This window comes from Fomitiporia mediterranea (assembly GCF_000271605.1).
Source record: "Fomitiporia mediterranea MF3/22 unplaced genomic scaffold FOMMEscaffold_2, whole genome shotgun sequence".
Lineage (NCBI taxonomy): Eukaryota > Fungi > Basidiomycota > Agaricomycetes > Hymenochaetales > Hymenochaetaceae > Fomitiporia > Fomitiporia mediterranea.
The window spans coordinates 4,449,216-4,466,603 of NW_006760387.1; the positions used below are offsets into that span (position 1 = coordinate 4,449,216).

Here is a 17,388-nt window from a genome sequence, read left to right on the forward strand (position 1 = left end):
GAGAATCCTGAAAATTAGATAGCTCAATAGCTTGGATTTTGATTGGTAGATACTGCTGTACAAAATTGCAAGGTAAAGCAAATGTGGTCCAGATTGCCTATCTCTGCCACAGAACACCCGCCCCCACCCCCTTAGGGAATCCAGTGCAGCATATATGACTTACGTATCGGGTGTATCTGATGCACTGTGCTTGATGGTATCAGTCTCATCTGATTTTCTGCCAGAAATTCTCTCTAAGATCACCCAATGCATAGAAAGAGCAGAGACATCAAGCAAAGTTAAGACGAAGCGATCCTTAGCAAGGATGGACGTACGGCAAGCCACGCTTGCCAACGAAGGGTGTACAGGGTGATCGCTATAAAATGTCGAGATCAGCAAACGATATAAACTCGGTATCAATCTAGAGACTGTGTGGCGATAAACATGTGAAAGTAATATGGGTAGTTCGATATTATTTGTCTGGAGGAAATGAACCTTCGGTTCTGAGGAAATGTCATGCAGTTCGCTTCTTTCTGCATCATTTGTTTTGCACATTTGAGTACACAGGATAAAGTAGACCAAAATGGCAGCACTGCGTTGGCATGGTTTCCTGTGCAAAGTAGTCGACTCTAATATAAGGCGACGAGATCGGACCAGTATTTTACAAAAGAAAGCCGTTGTATATTGCATCTCCTCCAAGTACACAGTCAACAAACCTTGAAGATAGTAACATGGCCTCGAGACGCAGAAGCAGCCACTTGTCTAGTAACACTGGCTAGCGAGAAGTTGAGCAGGCACAGAAAGCACTGAAAAGTGATCAGAACGTTGTGAAGTTTGTGCAGTTTATCCAGCAAGATCCGGATTGAGAAAGCAACGATCAGTTGAAGCCCATCCTGGAACAGCTAAAGGTATCAGAAGGGACAGACACCATTCTAGCAGCGAGGTACGGTAGATACAACGATGAAATCGAGAAATTGAGGGGCAAGATACGGACTGAGGAGACACAAACGAAACAGGACATAAAGAAGATTTCAAAAACTTACAAAGGACTCTTTGTGAGTGACGAGTCTAAAGTCATTACACTAAGAGCTGATAAGGTCCGAGCAAACTTGAATTTATTTTTTGACTAATCGAGAATTACTTTCGTCGGCTTGTATGTCTCTACTTGCATACTATTATTGGTTGTACTAGGCTGCTCGTTCCATTGTCTCTATTTTTCGTCTGCACTCCAACGAATGTTTTGACCTTTGCTCACCAAGCAAAGTTCGAGAATGGAGAGACGAAAGTCCTAAGTGTATAGTAAGCGTCATCTTATGAGTGCACTGGAAAGATAGATAAATTTCTAATCATCATTACTATTAACACTGAAGAATAATGTGCTTTTAAGAGTTATACTGGGTCTCGAGTCCTGGTCGGATAGGTTGAGTAGCCTGTTGACTCTTCAGCTAGATAAGCATTACACGGAATATTGAATTGCTTAAGAAAACAGAGACTTAGCAGGTGCACGCCTTGAGGACATTGAAGACGAGAGATCTCTGTATTATTGCAGGTTAAGAACGTATGGAGAAAATGTAGACGTAGTTGCATCTTAACTGATTGAAATGTCAACGATACGACATCCGGGACTGATGCAGGCCTATTAAAATAAAAAAAGCGAATTCTGTGTGCCAAGGTTGTAAGTTAGAAACGATCGACTCAACGGAGTTGGACTTATCATGTAGAGTGGAAATAGAAAACAGAATTGTTATACTTACCCATCGCTTGATGATAGTTGATTTCGTACGGTGGACACTCCTGTATGACTCGCAAAGTAAAGTAACTGTTGTTTGGCGTGTCTATCTCCGCTTTCCAGGAACAGTCCAATAAGTGCATTTTTATCTATTCAAATCCCGGAGATGCTCTCTCTGCTATGGGTTCCGATCAAGTCCGCAAGATCCCACGTCCGCCTAAGCGGAGCGAGCGGATTAACGCGTCTATAAATAAGACAAAGGGCAAATGACCACTCACAACTTTTGTCAATCTGCTGGTATTGACTGTGTACGCTTGGTTTTAATGCTTTCGAATATCCAGAAACCAGTGTATTGCCTTCCCCTATTGATTTTCCTTTTCAGTAAAGATATAAAGAAATAGCATTATTCTTTTATTTTTCGCATGGTTTAATTCCGCTGGAGTGTGCGGATTACCTGACTATAAGTGACTTCCGTATCAGATCCGTTTCCGTCCTTCTTTCCGTACCTTGCTGCACACTCCGGATACATAAACATTCGTAAAAACCATCTGCGCCTTGAACAACGGACCGAGTAATTAGAATTGTACTCTTCGAGTTCGAGGTTAGTCGGAAGCACTGGTCGACGGCGAATGGGAAAGACCCGTTTAATAAGCGGATGGGAAAGGAATCACATGCATTACCATCACGGCACGTGCCACGTGATATCCGTCTCGTTCCCGCCGCTCTTAAATACGACTCCGTCCTGTTCTCCTCTTTATCGTCCACTCTACCTCCCTTCACCGTCCTCCCACTCTCACAGCTAATCATCGTGCAAAGAATGGCTCAGGCTATTGTAGTCGGTGGTGGTCTTGCAGGCCTTTCTGCAGCACACACCCTTCTTGAGCGTGGCGCAAACGTTCTATTGCTTGACAAGCAACCGTGAGTGTTGACTATTTTTTTGTAGTCTCTTTTTCCTCTCCTTCCATCCGCCTGCCTCCTTTGTATCGATTTTACACAATTGGCAACTACTATTACATGCTAGTGTCCCAGCCGTCGTTGGGGTTTGTATTGGAAAGTTGTTGACAGTGCTTACGGCATCGTCGAAGCAAAGTAAACCGATGCTCTTGTCCGCCCGCTCGGCTATGGACGGTTCATATATGTCCTGTGGGCGAATTTCTTCGCTACAGGCGGTTCATATTTGCTACATAGTCCTGTCTGTGCAATGCCTTTCGGTGACTAAGCGACGATGACTATGATATTTTCCTTGAACAAGTCCCTATATGTCATTTGTCTCGGATCCGGACATGTTACTGATTTCCTTGCAGTTTTATGGGCGGAAATTCGACCAAAGCAACTTCCGGCATTAACGGTGCTGGTACAGCTTCTCAGCAAGCACTGGGAATCCAGGATAGTGCGAAGATTTTCTTCGATGACACAAAGAAATCAGCGAAGGATCTGGCTCGTGACGACCTCATCCGAGTACTCACGGGCCGTTCGGGCGATGCCGTCAACTGGCTACAGGAAAAGTTTGGACTCGATCTGAGCAAGGTTTCGCGACTTGGTGGTCACAGCCAGCCCCGCACACACCGTGGTGGCGCGCAGTTTCCGGGTATGGTTATCACGTATGCCCAGATGGAGCGTCTGGAGGACCTTGCTCAAAGCACGCCTGAGCGAGTGCAGATTCGAAAGAAGGCAAAGGTAACACGCTTGCTCAAGGATGAATCTGGAGCTGTCATCGGTGTTGAGTACGAAGTTGACGGGAAGAAGGAGCAAGCACATGGTCCTGTCATTATTGCTACCGGTGGCTACGCGGCAGACTTCACGAGCGATTCTTTGTTAAAGAAGTACAGGCCAGAATTATGGGACCTTCCAACGACCAACGGTGAACATTGCACGGGTGATGGCCAGAAGCTTGCAATGGCTGTCGGAGCCGCTGGTATCGATCTCGAGAAGGTCCAAGTACACCCTACTGGTCTTGTTGATCCGAATGATCCGAATGCAAAAGTAAAATTCCTTGCTGCTGAAGCATTACGAGGTGTTGGAGGTCTACTGCTGGACAATACCGGCAAGCGTTTCGTCGATGAGTTGCAAACGCGCGACTACGTCACGGGCAAGATCTGGGAGAATGGCAAGGTACGTATCTTTGGCTGTGCTTTTAGACGACTGAACTTAAACATTGTTTCTAGTATCCCATCCGCCTCGTCCTTAACGGTAGTGCATCGAAGGAAATTGAATGGCATTGCAAGCACTACGTTGGTCGTGGACTCATGAAGCGATTCGAATCTGGTGCCGACCTTGCGAAGGAGATAGGAATACCTGCATCTGCTCTTGCAAAGACCTTCGCCGATTATAGTGCTGGTGCGAAGACGCAGAAGGATCCGTTCGGAAAGAAGTTCTTCCACCATGCTGACTGGAAGATGGAAGATATTTTCCATGTGGCGATTATGACTCCCGTACTACATTACACTATGGGTGGTCTTGAGATTGATGCCGAGTCACGCGTGCTTACCAATGAAGACCATGCAGCCATCCCTGGTCTGTTCGCAGCTGGTGAAGTTGCCGGTGGAGTACACGGTGCCAATCGTCTGGGCGGAAGTTCATTGTTAGGCTGTGTTGTCTTTGGTCGTGTTGCTGGGGACTCCGCCGCAGCATATCTTTTGCAGAAGGGTGCGGGAGCCGCCGACAAGGCGAAGGGCCGCCTCGGAGCTGTCGCAGGTCACTTGGGTGCTCCATTATCAACAACAATCACGATCACTCCCGAGCAGAGCAAAGTTAATCTGACATTCTCATGGGCCGATTCTGGTGCTCAACCATCGTCAGTCCCGACGCCCAGTGTACCAGTCCCTACCACCTCGTCATCAGCCGTGTCGTCAACGCCATCGACTGAACCCGTACCGGCAAGTTCTTCCGACCCCTCAGCGGCACAAGGAAAGAAAGAGCAGGAGGTTAAGGAGAAAGAGTCGACGTCAGGGGCTTTCACTGTTGAGGAGGTAGCTAAACACAACAAAAAGGATGATTGCTGGGTAATCGTAAATGGTCAGGTGTTAGATGTGACAGAGTTTCTACCAGAGCATCCAGGTGGTGAGAAAGCAATTCTGCTATATGCAGGGAGGGACGCAACGGAGGAATTCAACATGTTACATGACCCGAAGGTTTGTTTGCATTTTTTTTCTGTCTGCAAACAACAATACTGAGTGTTCCGATGACCTTTGCAGGTTATCCCTCGGTACGCTCCGAAGGCCGTTATTGGCACGCTTAAGCAGTGATGTTGCACCAGTGTGTCCCGATAGCGTATTAAGACTGTTCACTGCTACGGACCACCTACCACAAATTTCTAATGCTTCTGATTACATTTGTTGACAGTTTTAGTTCTAAATTCTGTATTGTTTCAATTGAATTTGGTTTCGCGTCGCAAAGCAGCAAAAAAAAAACTAGAAGATGTGTCGGGATCACTGACTTCGTTTATTAGGGATGTCACGTAAAGACATGGTACACGATGTCCTTAAACGGTTTTCCTTTGTCCTGAAGTCGAGTAGTTGGGGGAGAGAGGGAGTATCCCACTGACCTAGATGTGTATTTGTCACTTAGCCTAAAGTACTCTTGCACTCTTTTCGGCCTCTTATCCAGGCACTTATTCTATCTCTTTATTAAAACTGTCAATCTCACTATCCTCCCTATTACAATAAAAACTGCCTCGAATGAAACCGCAGTGAGCGAGAAGGGAAGTAGAGATATTTTCTCCAGCGAATCACTATCCGAAGGTTAGGAAGACCAGGTGCTTGGACCATTTCGTGACGCTCCACCTGCTGGACTGTTATCCCCAGACCGCCTCTTTGCCTCTCGCCCATCATCATTCCCTTTATTTTTTCTCTTCTTACCTCCCGCATGACTCGGTTGGTCATAGTCTCCCATCTCCTCATCAGAAGGGGACTCTTCACACATATCCATTTCTTCGTAAGCGTAAGACTGTTGCTGGTATTGATCTGTATATTGTTAGCACAAAAGGTCAAATAGTAATGTTGCTTGTTGGCCACATACAAGCTTCATTACCTTTACCTTGTTCTCCATGGTGCGACACAGAAATACCCGGTGCGCTGACAGTAGGGGGCTGTTCATCGTATTTGTCCTCTGACGCTTTTCTGTAGGATCTTCTCCCACGCGGAGAGTTTGATGACCTCTGCCTACTGTGGGCTGGCGCAGCATCCGAAGTACTCCTTTGACCATCTCGACCAAATCCATCGGAGTTCCTCTTGTCTGACATTGTTCTTGAATGCGCTTAAATACCTCACACTTGGTTTGATGGTAAAATTGAAGAATAGCTTCACAATTGGTTATTTGTGTATCTGGCCCGAGGTGCTTATATATTTGCATCCATTACATACAAAGCACTTTGCTCTTCACCGGGCACTAGTTTAAATGATTTTGATGGGGTGTACATGTACCTGATAGCCAATGGGAAAGCTTATAGGATTCTGCTATGCGTCCTCCCAAGGAGATTTCCCCATTTGGAACGAGCTTGACGAGATTGCTAGCGGATCATTGATACGATTCCGTCATGATGCCATATCTTTCTTCGCAGTTCATCCACGACACTTGTGACAAATCGACAGAGACCATACGCCCTATAAATTATTTAGCCGCTTTGTTGAAGGAAGTTTTAAATTGGGTTGTCTGTCTTATAGTCGAATCATTGATTCATTGGTCGATAATTTCCGTCCCAAGGTCCGTTACACAACTCAATACCTTCAGGAACAAGGAAGTTACGCAGTCCCTGCAGCACACGGCAGACGTCCCACGATATGTATGTTATCCATTCCAACGGTTCGCAGTGTATTCACTGCTGCGAGATATATTTAGGTCTGTGTAGTATCTGATAAGATTATCGCCTTATCATGTCATTCACATCTATCTCGACCTAGGATAGTTCCAAGTTCACCTACAATCCGTGAGGCTGGAACATAGTATACGTGTGAGTTTATCAGGTTCCTTAGGACCTGAATCCTTCTGTAAGACCTGGTAGTTTGACCCCTAACGTCACATCATCGCAGTTATCCCACTACTCGCCACAACTGCCTATCTACCCATTTCCTTCCCGCAAAGTGAGCCACTGAGCGTGCAACTAACTAAAGAATCCCGGACATTCAACCTTGGCGTGGAACGACACTTCTCAGTGGTTTACGCCCGTTCTGAATTTCATATCGTTTGTTACTGCCTACAGATCTTCGTTCCGAAGGTTCCCATACTCATACCACCCCTAGTCTATTTTTCTCATAATTCAGCGAAGCAAGACTCATCGAAGTCGAACCACGGGTGTCCCCAACGATAATGTATTAGGTTATTCTCATACAAGCCTGAGTCCTTCATATGAAACCCGATATGAGGTCAGTGAAGAGGTCATCTTGTTTGTTAGATCGCAGTAAAGCCTCCACCCCGATCTGCACGGTCCATAGGAGACAATTGCACGGCTTGAAATTGCTGCGCATCTGGCATAACGATTTAAATACCGTGCGATTCATGAAACTCACGCGGTAACATACAAGCAATTGAACTAGAGAATGAATACAAGCCTGAAGTCTAATCCCACCGAAGAGTCACATAATTTAATTCTAAAATTGATACTCTATAGAACGCCCGCGTGCAAAGTGAAGGCAAACGCGATATTTTCAGTACACCATTAGCTTTTCATTTAAATTGTCTAATCAGTGCTTCCTGCAGCAAAAGCCCGCCTTAGGTACAAGATACAAACAATCCGATCCACTGCGCAGCAGCGCGTATCCCCACACCACGGACTCATAAAGTGATCGTCCTCGGCCATTCGCCACGAGGCCAAGGTTCCCAAGACATAAGCTGGTCGTTGTCTGTAGACGCCTGGCCAGAACTTGAGGAAGCCTCGCTTGCTTCCCATGATGTCTGGACTGTGCTCCCCCTCCATGATTTACTTTGGACTCCAACGGTGGTTGTTGGTGCTGAAAGTCGATCGAATACAGGTTGTGGCACAAGACCCGCTCTGCGCGCCGCGAGAACGCGCTGCAAAGGCGAATCTTCTCCGCTAACTTGGGGCGGACGGATTGCAGATTCGCTTGAGTGAATTACTTGTGGAGAATCTGCCATCTGAGCGAGTGGTTGGATTTCCAATGGTGTTTCCACGATGGACCTATTGTCATGAAAGCACATCGAAATTATCAGCACCCCTGAATGTGTAAATGATTTGGAAAAAAGATACGCACGATATCATTTCGTGGATGTGTTGCAATTGACCGAATAGAGAGCACGAAGATCCGAACTCGGGACTCTCCGCCTGATGCTCCGGGGAAGAGCGCATACTATCCAGCGCTCTGCGTAAATGTGGAGTAAGCTCGCGTAGAATGGAACGCGCTGATGGTTGTTCTCTGCATTGACACTGGGAGACATGAGACGCGTTTTGTGAGTCCTGCTCCATGATACGAGCGAAAACCCGCTCCAACGCGTCGCCTTCACCAGGTCCAAATCCGTTACTAGCGAAATCAAAGATCACATCGATATCCATTGCACTATTCGCCATTGACTTTAGGATATCAGGTGAAAAATCAAGATCACCAGATTGGGAGATAGATGATCCAGAAGTAGATTGCGGAGGTACATCGCTGGTCTGGGCTGTAAGGAAGACCGGCTCATCTCCTTGGACTGACGGAGTACAGGGCAGATTGTCAGATTCAGAAGAGCTTTCGGCGTACGAAGTTACTCTGATTGGCCGGAGAGACCTTGCGTCCTTCGAATCCGAAGAAGAATCACTCTCTGCCCCGTTGTCAAAGCCAAGGCCCGATGGAATGGAGGAACCAAAGCGCTTCTTGGCATTGGTAGACAAGCGTGGATGTGGCTTCCGCTTGTATTCGCGAATGAAGCCTTCCAGCTCGGCAATCCTGTTTTTGAGAAGGGTAACCTCGTTTTGTGAAGGATCCCTAATAGATGCATCAGTGTTGTAAGTAACGGAATCAAGCGCGTATAAAGGTTGTAACAAAAGTACCTTCTGTTTATATCATCGACCTCGTAGACGCAAGTTCCGCTCTAGAGAGAGAAATGAGATGAATAGGCAATTAGTGTGGATAGTATGAATAGGCAACGTACAAGCCCAAGCTTGACACATCGACCACAGGCTGGGCGTTTCCTAACCCATGGTGTTCTGATGAGCATTACACTTTGCGAAATTACTACAGCGAAGTGTCTACCTATCGCACTACAAGGATAGTTAGAATTGGATTGACTATGTTCACAGTGATGACTAACCATTCGTTTGGATCCATGGCAGTTCAAGCAGGATTGGGTTGTCCTATTACGGCGTCGTTTGCGGTGGTCAACAGGCTCTTGAACGTCATCATCAGACATACGTCTTTTCTCTTCGGCTCGAGAAGACATGGGAGAATGAGTTGAACTGGGTACGAGAAGGGAGAGATACGGTAATTTGGAGGTTGACTGAACGATGGCTTTATACCACTGGGGAGGTAACCAAACCGGCGGAGAACCTTAGCTCCTGCCAAGAGAATCGTGGGAAATGACGAAGTTTGAGCCTGGAAGAAACAAACAAGGACCGCACTTATAGTTGGGCCTGTTAGACTGAGAAGTCTGCGGAACTTCTCACCGATGGCGCCCAGGGCAACGGTGCTCCAAGACACTGGAAACGCCGCGCTTTGATTGCAGAGATACGACTATGACTTCTAGTCATTGTTTTGCTGTGTCGCCTCGGAAGATATGACTATCAATGACGCCCCAAATCGAGCCCCGATCGACCAAATCCAGTAAAAAAATAGACAAACTTGTAATGCTTGAATTGATCCCGTTGCTCCACTCTGGACTCTTCCGGCTTTCCGCACGAAGATCACATGATCTCGTTTGATTGGGCGAATTACTGGGAAACAACAATTCCCCAGATATCAGGCAGCATGCAATTGAATCCTCCTTTGTCCTCACACTCCGCAGGATAATTATCAGTCAAAAAGGTCAAGTTTGAATCGACTGAATGCGCCGAGGCGTAATCGTATCTCGCTGGCAGATGTCTAGCTCGGTGGCAAAGACGCTAAAAGCAGAATTATGTAGAATTCCAACCTTGTTGCACTAGGAAAGCACGAACCTGGATTGACAGAGATAGGCCCTACAAGGCCATATCTCCACGGATCATTCGTGTAGGCTGCCAAGTATGTTGACAACCTTTCCGACGTCCTCGAGACCAAGCTGTCATGGTAGATGATGTGCAGGGAGCAAATTCCGGCACTCAATAATTACCACAGTACTAGTGCAGCTCGCGGACCATTATGGCACGCCGAAACTTCTGCAGCCACCGTATCAGATGAAATAATACATTCCGACTGCAGACAATGGAAGACAAACGGTACACGAAGAAGACGTCAAGTGGGCCTTGCACTTAACTGATGCCAAGGATAATTCCGGACATCGCGGAATGATTTCACAATGCTCTGCAAGCGTCGCCGTCCGGTCGCTCAGTCGCTACAATCAGTTTACATACGAAATAAGACGGTACGTAATCTTACCAAGTAACGAGTTTATCATAGCGGAACATGCATGATAGCATTCTAAGTTCATGACACCTGCATGTGGCATAGAACACGATAGTCTCCGAGAATCAAGGAGCGATGCGAACTTCTTAGAGGATACACAGATTTCCCGTCGTGATTGACTCCTGGAGGAACCGCGCGAAGGCGTTCTGCATTAAGTAACGCCTCGGTGACGTACAGGAGCACTATGGATATTTGACATTAGCATAATGATATGTGTGCAACGTGGTATCGTATACGCTTTGATGGAAGGCGCATCTCACCTGCAAGTTCATCATATCCGAGGTAGGGTTCACTTCGGATTGCCGCCCCGCCCGCAGACTCCTGGGGCAAATCTTGATGACCTTATTCATAACCAGTCGAGCATAACACTATTAGCGTAGTGTCCTGCAAGGTCCCACGCTGGGAGTTTCAGTCAGCTAGGCGTAAATTGAATGAATGATTAGTGATAAGCTTTGACTTTCACCGTAGTGTGAAACCTTGGCAGAGTTAATAGTGTTAATTGGAAACACCTGTAAAAGTATAACGGCCTTGCACTGTTTCCGATTAGAGAAAAACCAAGACCACGTTGGCCTTTCGGGGCATGCCATAGAGTCAACGTTGCACAGAATCAGAGGTGCCCGTGTGCCAGCGATAACAGCTGTACTCAGCCTCGGAGGAAGCATAAAAGGGGAGTTCCGACCTCATCCTCGTGGCGCGTTATACCATCCATTGTAGCTCGGAGGAAGGAGCAGAAGCGTTTACTTTTTCACATAATGAAAGAGCAGTGATCTGGTACGGAGTGTGCCTTCATAATTGGGCCGGTGCGGGTTCTGCGACATCACAGTACACTAGAGATTTGGAAGACTGATATGCCAAGAGTTTAGCTGTCAAGGAAGTCATGTGTGAGGACCAATCCAGAGCGGGGGCGAAAACGCTAATAAAATAATCGTGAATTCTGGTATCCTTTGGTTGTGTCTCATACCATATGAATTTGGAAGGATAAACAGATGATAAACATGGGACGAAGCGGACTTGGCAGTGCAAAAGTGGAAATGATGATATAATATTAGATTAGATATATAATATACTTATGTAATTCATCCAATTTCGTCCATGACGTCAAGCTACTCTGGGCTTAGACAAGACTCCAACAACTCTCTCAGTCATGGTGCATAATGCTCGCTCGTAATGTCATCTATCCTCTCTTCAAACACCCACCATGTTCTCTCAGCCTGCAGCACGACCAGCAGTCGCGCGGCACAATAGTGTCTCTTATCCAGGCTCGCACAGGCACAGGCATCATTGGTTTTATGTCTGGATCCCCCTGGCAGCTGCAGTCATGTGGTTTGGAACAATTCTTGGTGAGTATAAGCGAACACTTTTTTATGCTTCTTTCCTCCCGATTTTGTATTGAATCGCTCATGTATTCTCTGAAGCTCTGCTTGTAACCTGGCTCGCCTCGGGGCGACCGCACTATGTGTCCATGGATTCAGACCAGACTATCGCATATATCTCCGATGTGGCGGCCGATATTCTGAAGCCCCTCTTCATAGTCGGGTGTTCTATCACTGCAGTCGGATTTTTCCTCAGTCTGGCCGTCGAGAGATGGGCAAGACACGAGGGAAGGTGAATCCAGTTTCCAATATGAAAACAAACAATGTCTGAATATTAGTACTTGCCAGGCTGCTTCCAAATATGAGGCGACGTGAGAAAGTCATGTCAAGCCTTGCGATCGTATGGTCCTTCGTTGGCGGTGCAGGCCTAATTTTGTTATCTATTTTCGACACGAAACGCCACATGAGGCTCCACCGAGTATTTCTCCTAATATTTGTTGCCGGAACAGCATTCAGTGCTATTTTCACTATCATAGAAGTATGCAACACATCTCAAAGAATTCTCTCCATTTTACTCGCGTAATAACCGTCACTATGCTTGCAGTTCCGATGGCTTGACAAAACGTTCGGATACAGGTTCCGCAAACTCCGCATCGCGTATCTTTTTAAAGCTGCTTATGCAACGGTGCTTATCATCCTTGCTATCGCCTTCGGTGCTCTCCTCGATTCCAAACCCAACCCAGGAGCAGTCGTCGAGTGGACAATCTCCTTCCTTTTCACGCTCTATCTACTTTCCTTCTGGTATGATCTCCGGCAGAGTCGGAACCATGCTAAGGGCGACTTGAGTCCGCAACACCTCATGGGATATAATGGGCAAGTGGATCCCGGAATGGTAGAGAGGGGCTCTGCGTTATAATTTTGAACGAAGGACGTCCTTATTATGTGGTTTAGATAAAATCGGCCAAATGGACCTAGAATTGCATTGCCCTTTGCTGTGTTAGAAACACGACTCATCCATGTATCTGTATCTGTATCTGTATCTTCACGCCGACGTTTGTAGCTTTATTATAAGCATGCGAATTGGCAATTCTATCCTAATTCATTTTTGCGGGGAAAAAAGTCCATCCAGGTAAAAGCTTTACATATCAGAAATAATGTCGGAACGACTTTTCTAAGGGGGGAGGAGTGAATATTAATATGCCTTCTTGCAACTGCACTATTTAACTAAAGCGATCAATTCTCTATCTGTATAGCATGTATTCTGCATACACATACAGGTAATTGAGAGGGTCACAATGCATTCTCTGCCTACCAAGAACCTCAATAAGAAAACCCATCGACCACGGTTTGGTTAGTGTACACAGAGGATTGTTGATATGTCAAAATGAGAATCATAGTCTCTTAAATCTTTGAGAACAGGTCGTCCCAGACCGGCCATCTGCATCGGGACGGATTAGCATCGATCAAAGTAATTCGTTGGCCCCACAATATAAAAGTATATCGCGCGTGTCTAATTGCATGTAAAGCACATAGATGACATCCATCACATTCATGTCTGTAAATGACTCGCATTCCCATATCTATGATGACACTGGGTAATAGAAGATGGCTTAGTTAATTTTCTGATTTACTTATCTTGCCTCAATAAAGAAGTGATGGATGCGAGCATAATCTGGCCCAACTGTCTTGTTGACCTTGTTCGATACAAAATAAACCACGTTGCTCTGCAGTACTACTGTTAAAGGAGACAGATTTTATTATTTCGCGTATAGCAGATCGGGTGGCATCTCAAAATATTAATATTACTCCTAAATCGTACAAGATCGAACCCCACGTCTGCGTTAAATATCATAGCGTTTTATTCCCTTCCATGAATTTCGGGGCTGGTATACGTGGAAGTACCAGTATAGAGAAACTTGTGTCTCTGTCTCCACTGAAACACAATTCCGTGTCTCATGCGGAATTGAATCGGACAAGGATTGTGAGGATGTGGCGCCTATGCTACCCTCTTCTGCTCGCGAGCAGCGCGAAGCTCCTCAGCTTCGACTACATCTGCATCTCTACCTTTTACCTCGGGTAACAACAAGGTGAAAAAGGCACCAGCAATGCAACACGCGAAAAAGACTGTATGCCGGAAACATGTATGAGTAAGTAGGCCATAAATATGACTGAAGCTTTCGAAAGATAGGATGACGTACTCCACAACACAGCTGGCGTCCCAATTTTCTTGGAAAGCGTGTTGAACGCTAGCGCTGATATGATTGCGCCTGCCTTTCCAGATGCAGCGCTTAACCCATGTGCAAATGCTTTGAAGCGGGTAGGGAAGACCTCCGCTGGATAACACTATAAATTTATACCGAGGGACCACTTTAGGTAGAGCTCACGAGGTTGAAATTATGTACGTACGTATGTTGTCGTGTTCGGCCCAAAGTTGAAGAAAAACTGCAATAGAGCGAAGCACACTATGAACGGCACGGTGCCTAGCGTCGTGAACTTCCCGGCAAGGATGCCTACTACAAAATTTATTCAGCTTAAAGAATTCCGGGAATTGCAGACCTAAGACTTACAAAAGAGTGCACACAAGAGGAACCCTTGTATTTGGATCCACTTGCGGCCGAGGTATTCGATAGTGAAGACGGTTACGTAATAGCCTCAATAACAAACGAGATGAACAAACGTGTCGAGAGTCGATATTAATTCACCAGATAACTTACCTGGCACAAATCCAAGAGCAGTTATGATGAGGTTTCCAGTCGCAATCTTGAACAGCTTTTCCCACGGTGTGCCCTCATTACCGTCGAACCCAATCTGCTCAAGACTGAGTTTACAAACATATTAGAACAACGACACAAAAGAGCTAGCCCAGCACTTACACAACGTTTTGGTTAAGATTGATACCATAGAACGCGATATCAAGTAGAAACCAGCACATGGAAGTCCCAATCAAAATCTTCGCATGACGCCATTCGCAGAAATACTCGAGGAACTCTATGAAATGCGACTTCTTTCGTCTCGTGAGCTCGCGAGTGCCAACACCTTGCTCCTCCTCAATGATTTGTTCCGGGGTATGTGTCTCTTTTTTCGGGCTGGCCTGGGGTGACGAAGGGTCTGTCGGTGTGGATGAACCGCTCCCCGTTGTGCTTCCGTTTGCATGAACGATTTTGTCATCGGCTACGATACCTTTCTCTGCCTTCTCACGTGCTTCGTCTTCTCGTCGTTGGGCTCTTTTCTCGCGTTTCAGTTCATCATCTTCCTCCTCCATCTTTCGTGCTGCTTCATACCTCCGTGCTTCTGGAAGCGTCAAGCGCTGGTAAAGCGTGGCAAAGGCTGGAATCAAACTCAGTCCGATGACGATCCGCCAAACGCCGTCGACCTTGCTTGTCTTTCCTGCTTGCATCACATTCTTATAGCACTGGAGCACGATCATGGTGACAATGCTACCAACGAAGCTACCCCATCCTTGATTCGCGAAAATATAAGATAGCATCGCTCCTCGCCTCCGAATCACAGCACGGTCGCTAGTAACAGTCGCACTCATAGGATAGTCACCACCCACACCGACACCAAGCAGTATCCGGAACATTCCAAGATATATCAGAGAGCTATTTGGAGAAATAGAACCGGTCGGAGTTGTGAGGCAGAGTATGGTTGCAATGATAATGAGCATGAGCTCCTTGCCATAGACACGACGGCGTCCGAGCGCATCGGCTAGATATCCGAATAGAAATTGGCCAATGACACTTCCAATGTTCGCACTGGCCTTGACAAAACCCTCAAGGTTTGCAGGAAGGGAATTTCCGCCGTATAGCCGATACTGTAGCATTGTCGCGACAGGCTAAAATGAAATTAATTAACTGAAAAAGATATAGAGCTGTAATGGCTTGTTGGCCCACGTTGATAATGAAAAGATCGTAGGCTGGCGTAGTGTCAGACAACAGATAAAATGTTACTTCTTACGTCCTGGGCTTACCATCAAGAAAGAATCCAATCCCGGCTATCCCGAGCAACTTCAGCTCAGTGGTTGTCAGCATCCAAGGTGGCCTCCCCTCCAAGCTACGTTCATATTCTTCAAGGCCTGAGCGAACATGATTGTGTTCATGCTCTGTATCGTCTGTCTTCGACGGGGGATAGGTAGTTGTGTGGTTCGACATAGTCAAGACGGGAATCCTCCGCTCGGTCCCGACCAGATTGAAATGGCTAGTATAAAACAGAGAAAATGTGAATTTGAAATAACGGTAAGCAATATGACGCCAAGACGCACGTTCGCCGTTGCCGCTCCAACGGCGAATAGGGGGAGTAAGCGAGAGATGGCGGATTGTGGAGACCACACTCACTTGCGCTATTTTCACCCCGACCATATTCTTATCTCACGGCTTCATCGGCCGCCTGATCATTTGGATCACAAGTTTTCACGACCACGCCGCCGCGTGACAACATGTAGCCAGCAGCAGATACAACGCAAAAAGAAGTTTTTCAAAATTCCCTCGCTCTCGACAAACATATCCTGTGCAGATAGCTTCGACAGCGTGGTGTCTACATCAGATTGACCTTCGCGAACCACAACTGAGACAAGTACTTAAAAGTCTCGTCCCGAACCTCTGATTGCCTTGGCTTTCTTGCCTCAATGCATCCACCGCATACGATTAACCTTTACTCCGTGCCAAGCATCGGCTGTGTATCAAGACACTTGCTTGACTTTGATAAGCTTCTGTTGACCGAATTGCCTTCATACCTACCGAATCCTTGCACACTGTGTTGATCCTCGCACGTGATACAGAAACTTGGTTTTTGGTCATTTTGTAACGCTTAGTCGGAGGCACCTTTCAAAAAGCTGCAGGGGTTGATGTCGTCCTCCCAATTACCCATACGTGTACATCCTAAGCATTTAATGCTGCTCGCTTTAAACGACGAAAACATGATATCTAAAAGGGTTTAAATTCTTCTGAAGCCTTTTATTTGCACATTGTTGGCGTAAGCAAAATCTCTTTCCCGGTGATTGCCGAATTCCCTTGTCACCATGCTACTTGCTGTGAATCAGTGTGATGAGTGGCACAATGCAAACTCCCATATTCTTCGTCTGCAGAATAGTCTAACACAGCCCTGTGAGGTGTACCTGCGTAGCTGTGCACTTTTATGACTGTTCAGTACACAACCACTGACTAGGCAGAACAGGTGGACAAGACACTGTGTCCGTGGCGCAGATGTTTCTCATCTCGCCCAGACTTCTTGCCATGCCATCATTTCAGGTATACAATCCTGCCAAGATTGACGTCCTTCGTCGCATGAAGATCCTGCAAGGCTGTGCCAGAGCGTGATGGGTTTCCTCCTTCAAGTCACTACAGTTGTCTGCCTCGCCAGGTGGCTAATCACCCTTGCCGAATGCTGGGGCAAAGTAGACCTCGTCAGTGACTGCAAGAACCTTACTGTCACATTCACTCCAGTTCATTTCTCGCTTTGGACAAAACGTGACTAAATGGCAGTTCCATGCTCAGCTTACGTTCTCCTGGTTGATGTTTGTGACTTCTCGGCATGTACTAGATTATGCTAACTGATTCTGGTTTTATTAGCGGTGTGTCCATATACTCGAGGGCACATATCACAAGAAGCAAAATGACGTACCCGTTAAAATCGGCCATACAATTGCCCTCATACCTCTTTTTGACCTGTTTGCTGATATAGACTGCTCGAAGCCGTATTCACCGACTAGCAAAGTCTTGGCAACTTTGACATTGCATTTGACATGACCGTATGCATACGTCTTTTTATGAACGCATTTTTTGATGGGGAAAGTACACTGTCTCTAATTAAAACAGCTATGCATTGTATAAATTCAATTCGC

At 46.4% G+C, this 17,388-nt stretch overlaps 4 protein-coding genes across 4 annotated transcripts; 2 read left to right on the forward strand and 2 right to left on the reverse strand.

Moving 5' to 3' along the window:
• Nucleotides 1-2,525: 2,525 nt before the first annotated feature.
• On the forward strand, nt 2,526-4,953 carry FOMMEDRAFT_131851 (fumarate reductase; the record flags this gene model as incomplete). Its single annotated transcript, XM_007263365.1, has 4 exons — nt 2,526-2,626; nt 3,013-3,820; nt 3,874-4,839; nt 4,903-4,953. The coding sequence occupies 4 exons, from the start codon at nt 2,526-2,528 to the stop codon at nt 4,951-4,953; spliced, it is 1,926 nt and encodes a 641-aa protein (XP_007263427.1).
• Nucleotides 4,954-7,317: 2,364 nt separating this feature from the next.
• On the reverse strand, nt 7,318-9,105 carry FOMMEDRAFT_118278 (uncharacterized protein). The gene is made up of 6 exons (XM_007263366.1): nt 8,951-9,105; nt 8,893-8,900; nt 8,792-8,831; nt 8,691-8,731; nt 7,915-8,625; nt 7,318-7,841 (listed from the first exon to the last, which is right to left on the reverse strand). Exons 1-6 carry the CDS (start codon nt 9,077-9,079, stop codon nt 7,478-7,480), a joined length of 1,293 nt encoding a protein of 430 aa, XP_007263428.1. The 5' UTR covers nt 9,080-9,105; the 3' UTR covers nt 7,318-7,477.
• Nucleotides 9,106-11,434: 2,329 nt separating this feature from the next.
• On the forward strand, nt 11,435-12,511 carry FOMMEDRAFT_144900 (uncharacterized protein; the record flags this gene model as incomplete). The annotated part of the gene is made up of 4 exons (XM_007263367.1): nt 11,435-11,576; nt 11,652-11,841; nt 11,898-12,087; nt 12,154-12,511. The coding sequence occupies 4 exons, from the start codon at nt 11,435-11,437 to the stop codon at nt 12,463-12,465; spliced, it is 834 nt and encodes a 277-aa protein (XP_007263429.1). The 3' UTR covers nt 12,466-12,511.
• An 819-nt stretch (nt 12,512-13,330) lies between these two features.
• FOMMEDRAFT_118286 (phosphate transporter) lies at nt 13,331-15,700 on the reverse strand (the record flags this gene model as incomplete). The annotated part of the gene is made up of 8 exons (XM_007263368.1): nt 13,331-13,673; nt 13,748-13,892; nt 13,956-14,062; nt 14,117-14,200; nt 14,264-14,367; nt 14,423-15,384; nt 15,443-15,465; nt 15,520-15,700. 8 exons carry the CDS (start codon nt 15,698-15,700, stop codon nt 13,546-13,548), a joined length of 1,734 nt encoding a protein of 577 aa, XP_007263430.1. The 3' UTR covers nt 13,331-13,545.
• Nucleotides 15,701-17,388: the final 1,688 nt, after the last annotated feature.

Coding starts and splice junctions, on each gene's coding strand:
- FOMMEDRAFT_118278 (XM_007263366.1), bottom strand. CDS start 9,079: ATGTCTTCTCGAGCCGAAGAGAAAAGACGTATGTCTGATGATGACGTT. Junction 8,732..8,791: donor GATGTGTCAAGCTTGGGCTT/GTACGTTGCCTA, acceptor TTCTCTCTCTAG/AGCGGAACTTGCGTCTACGA. Junction 7,842..7,914: donor CACATCCACGAAATGATATC/GTGCGTATCTTT, acceptor TCATGACAATAG/GTCCATCGTGGAAACACCAT.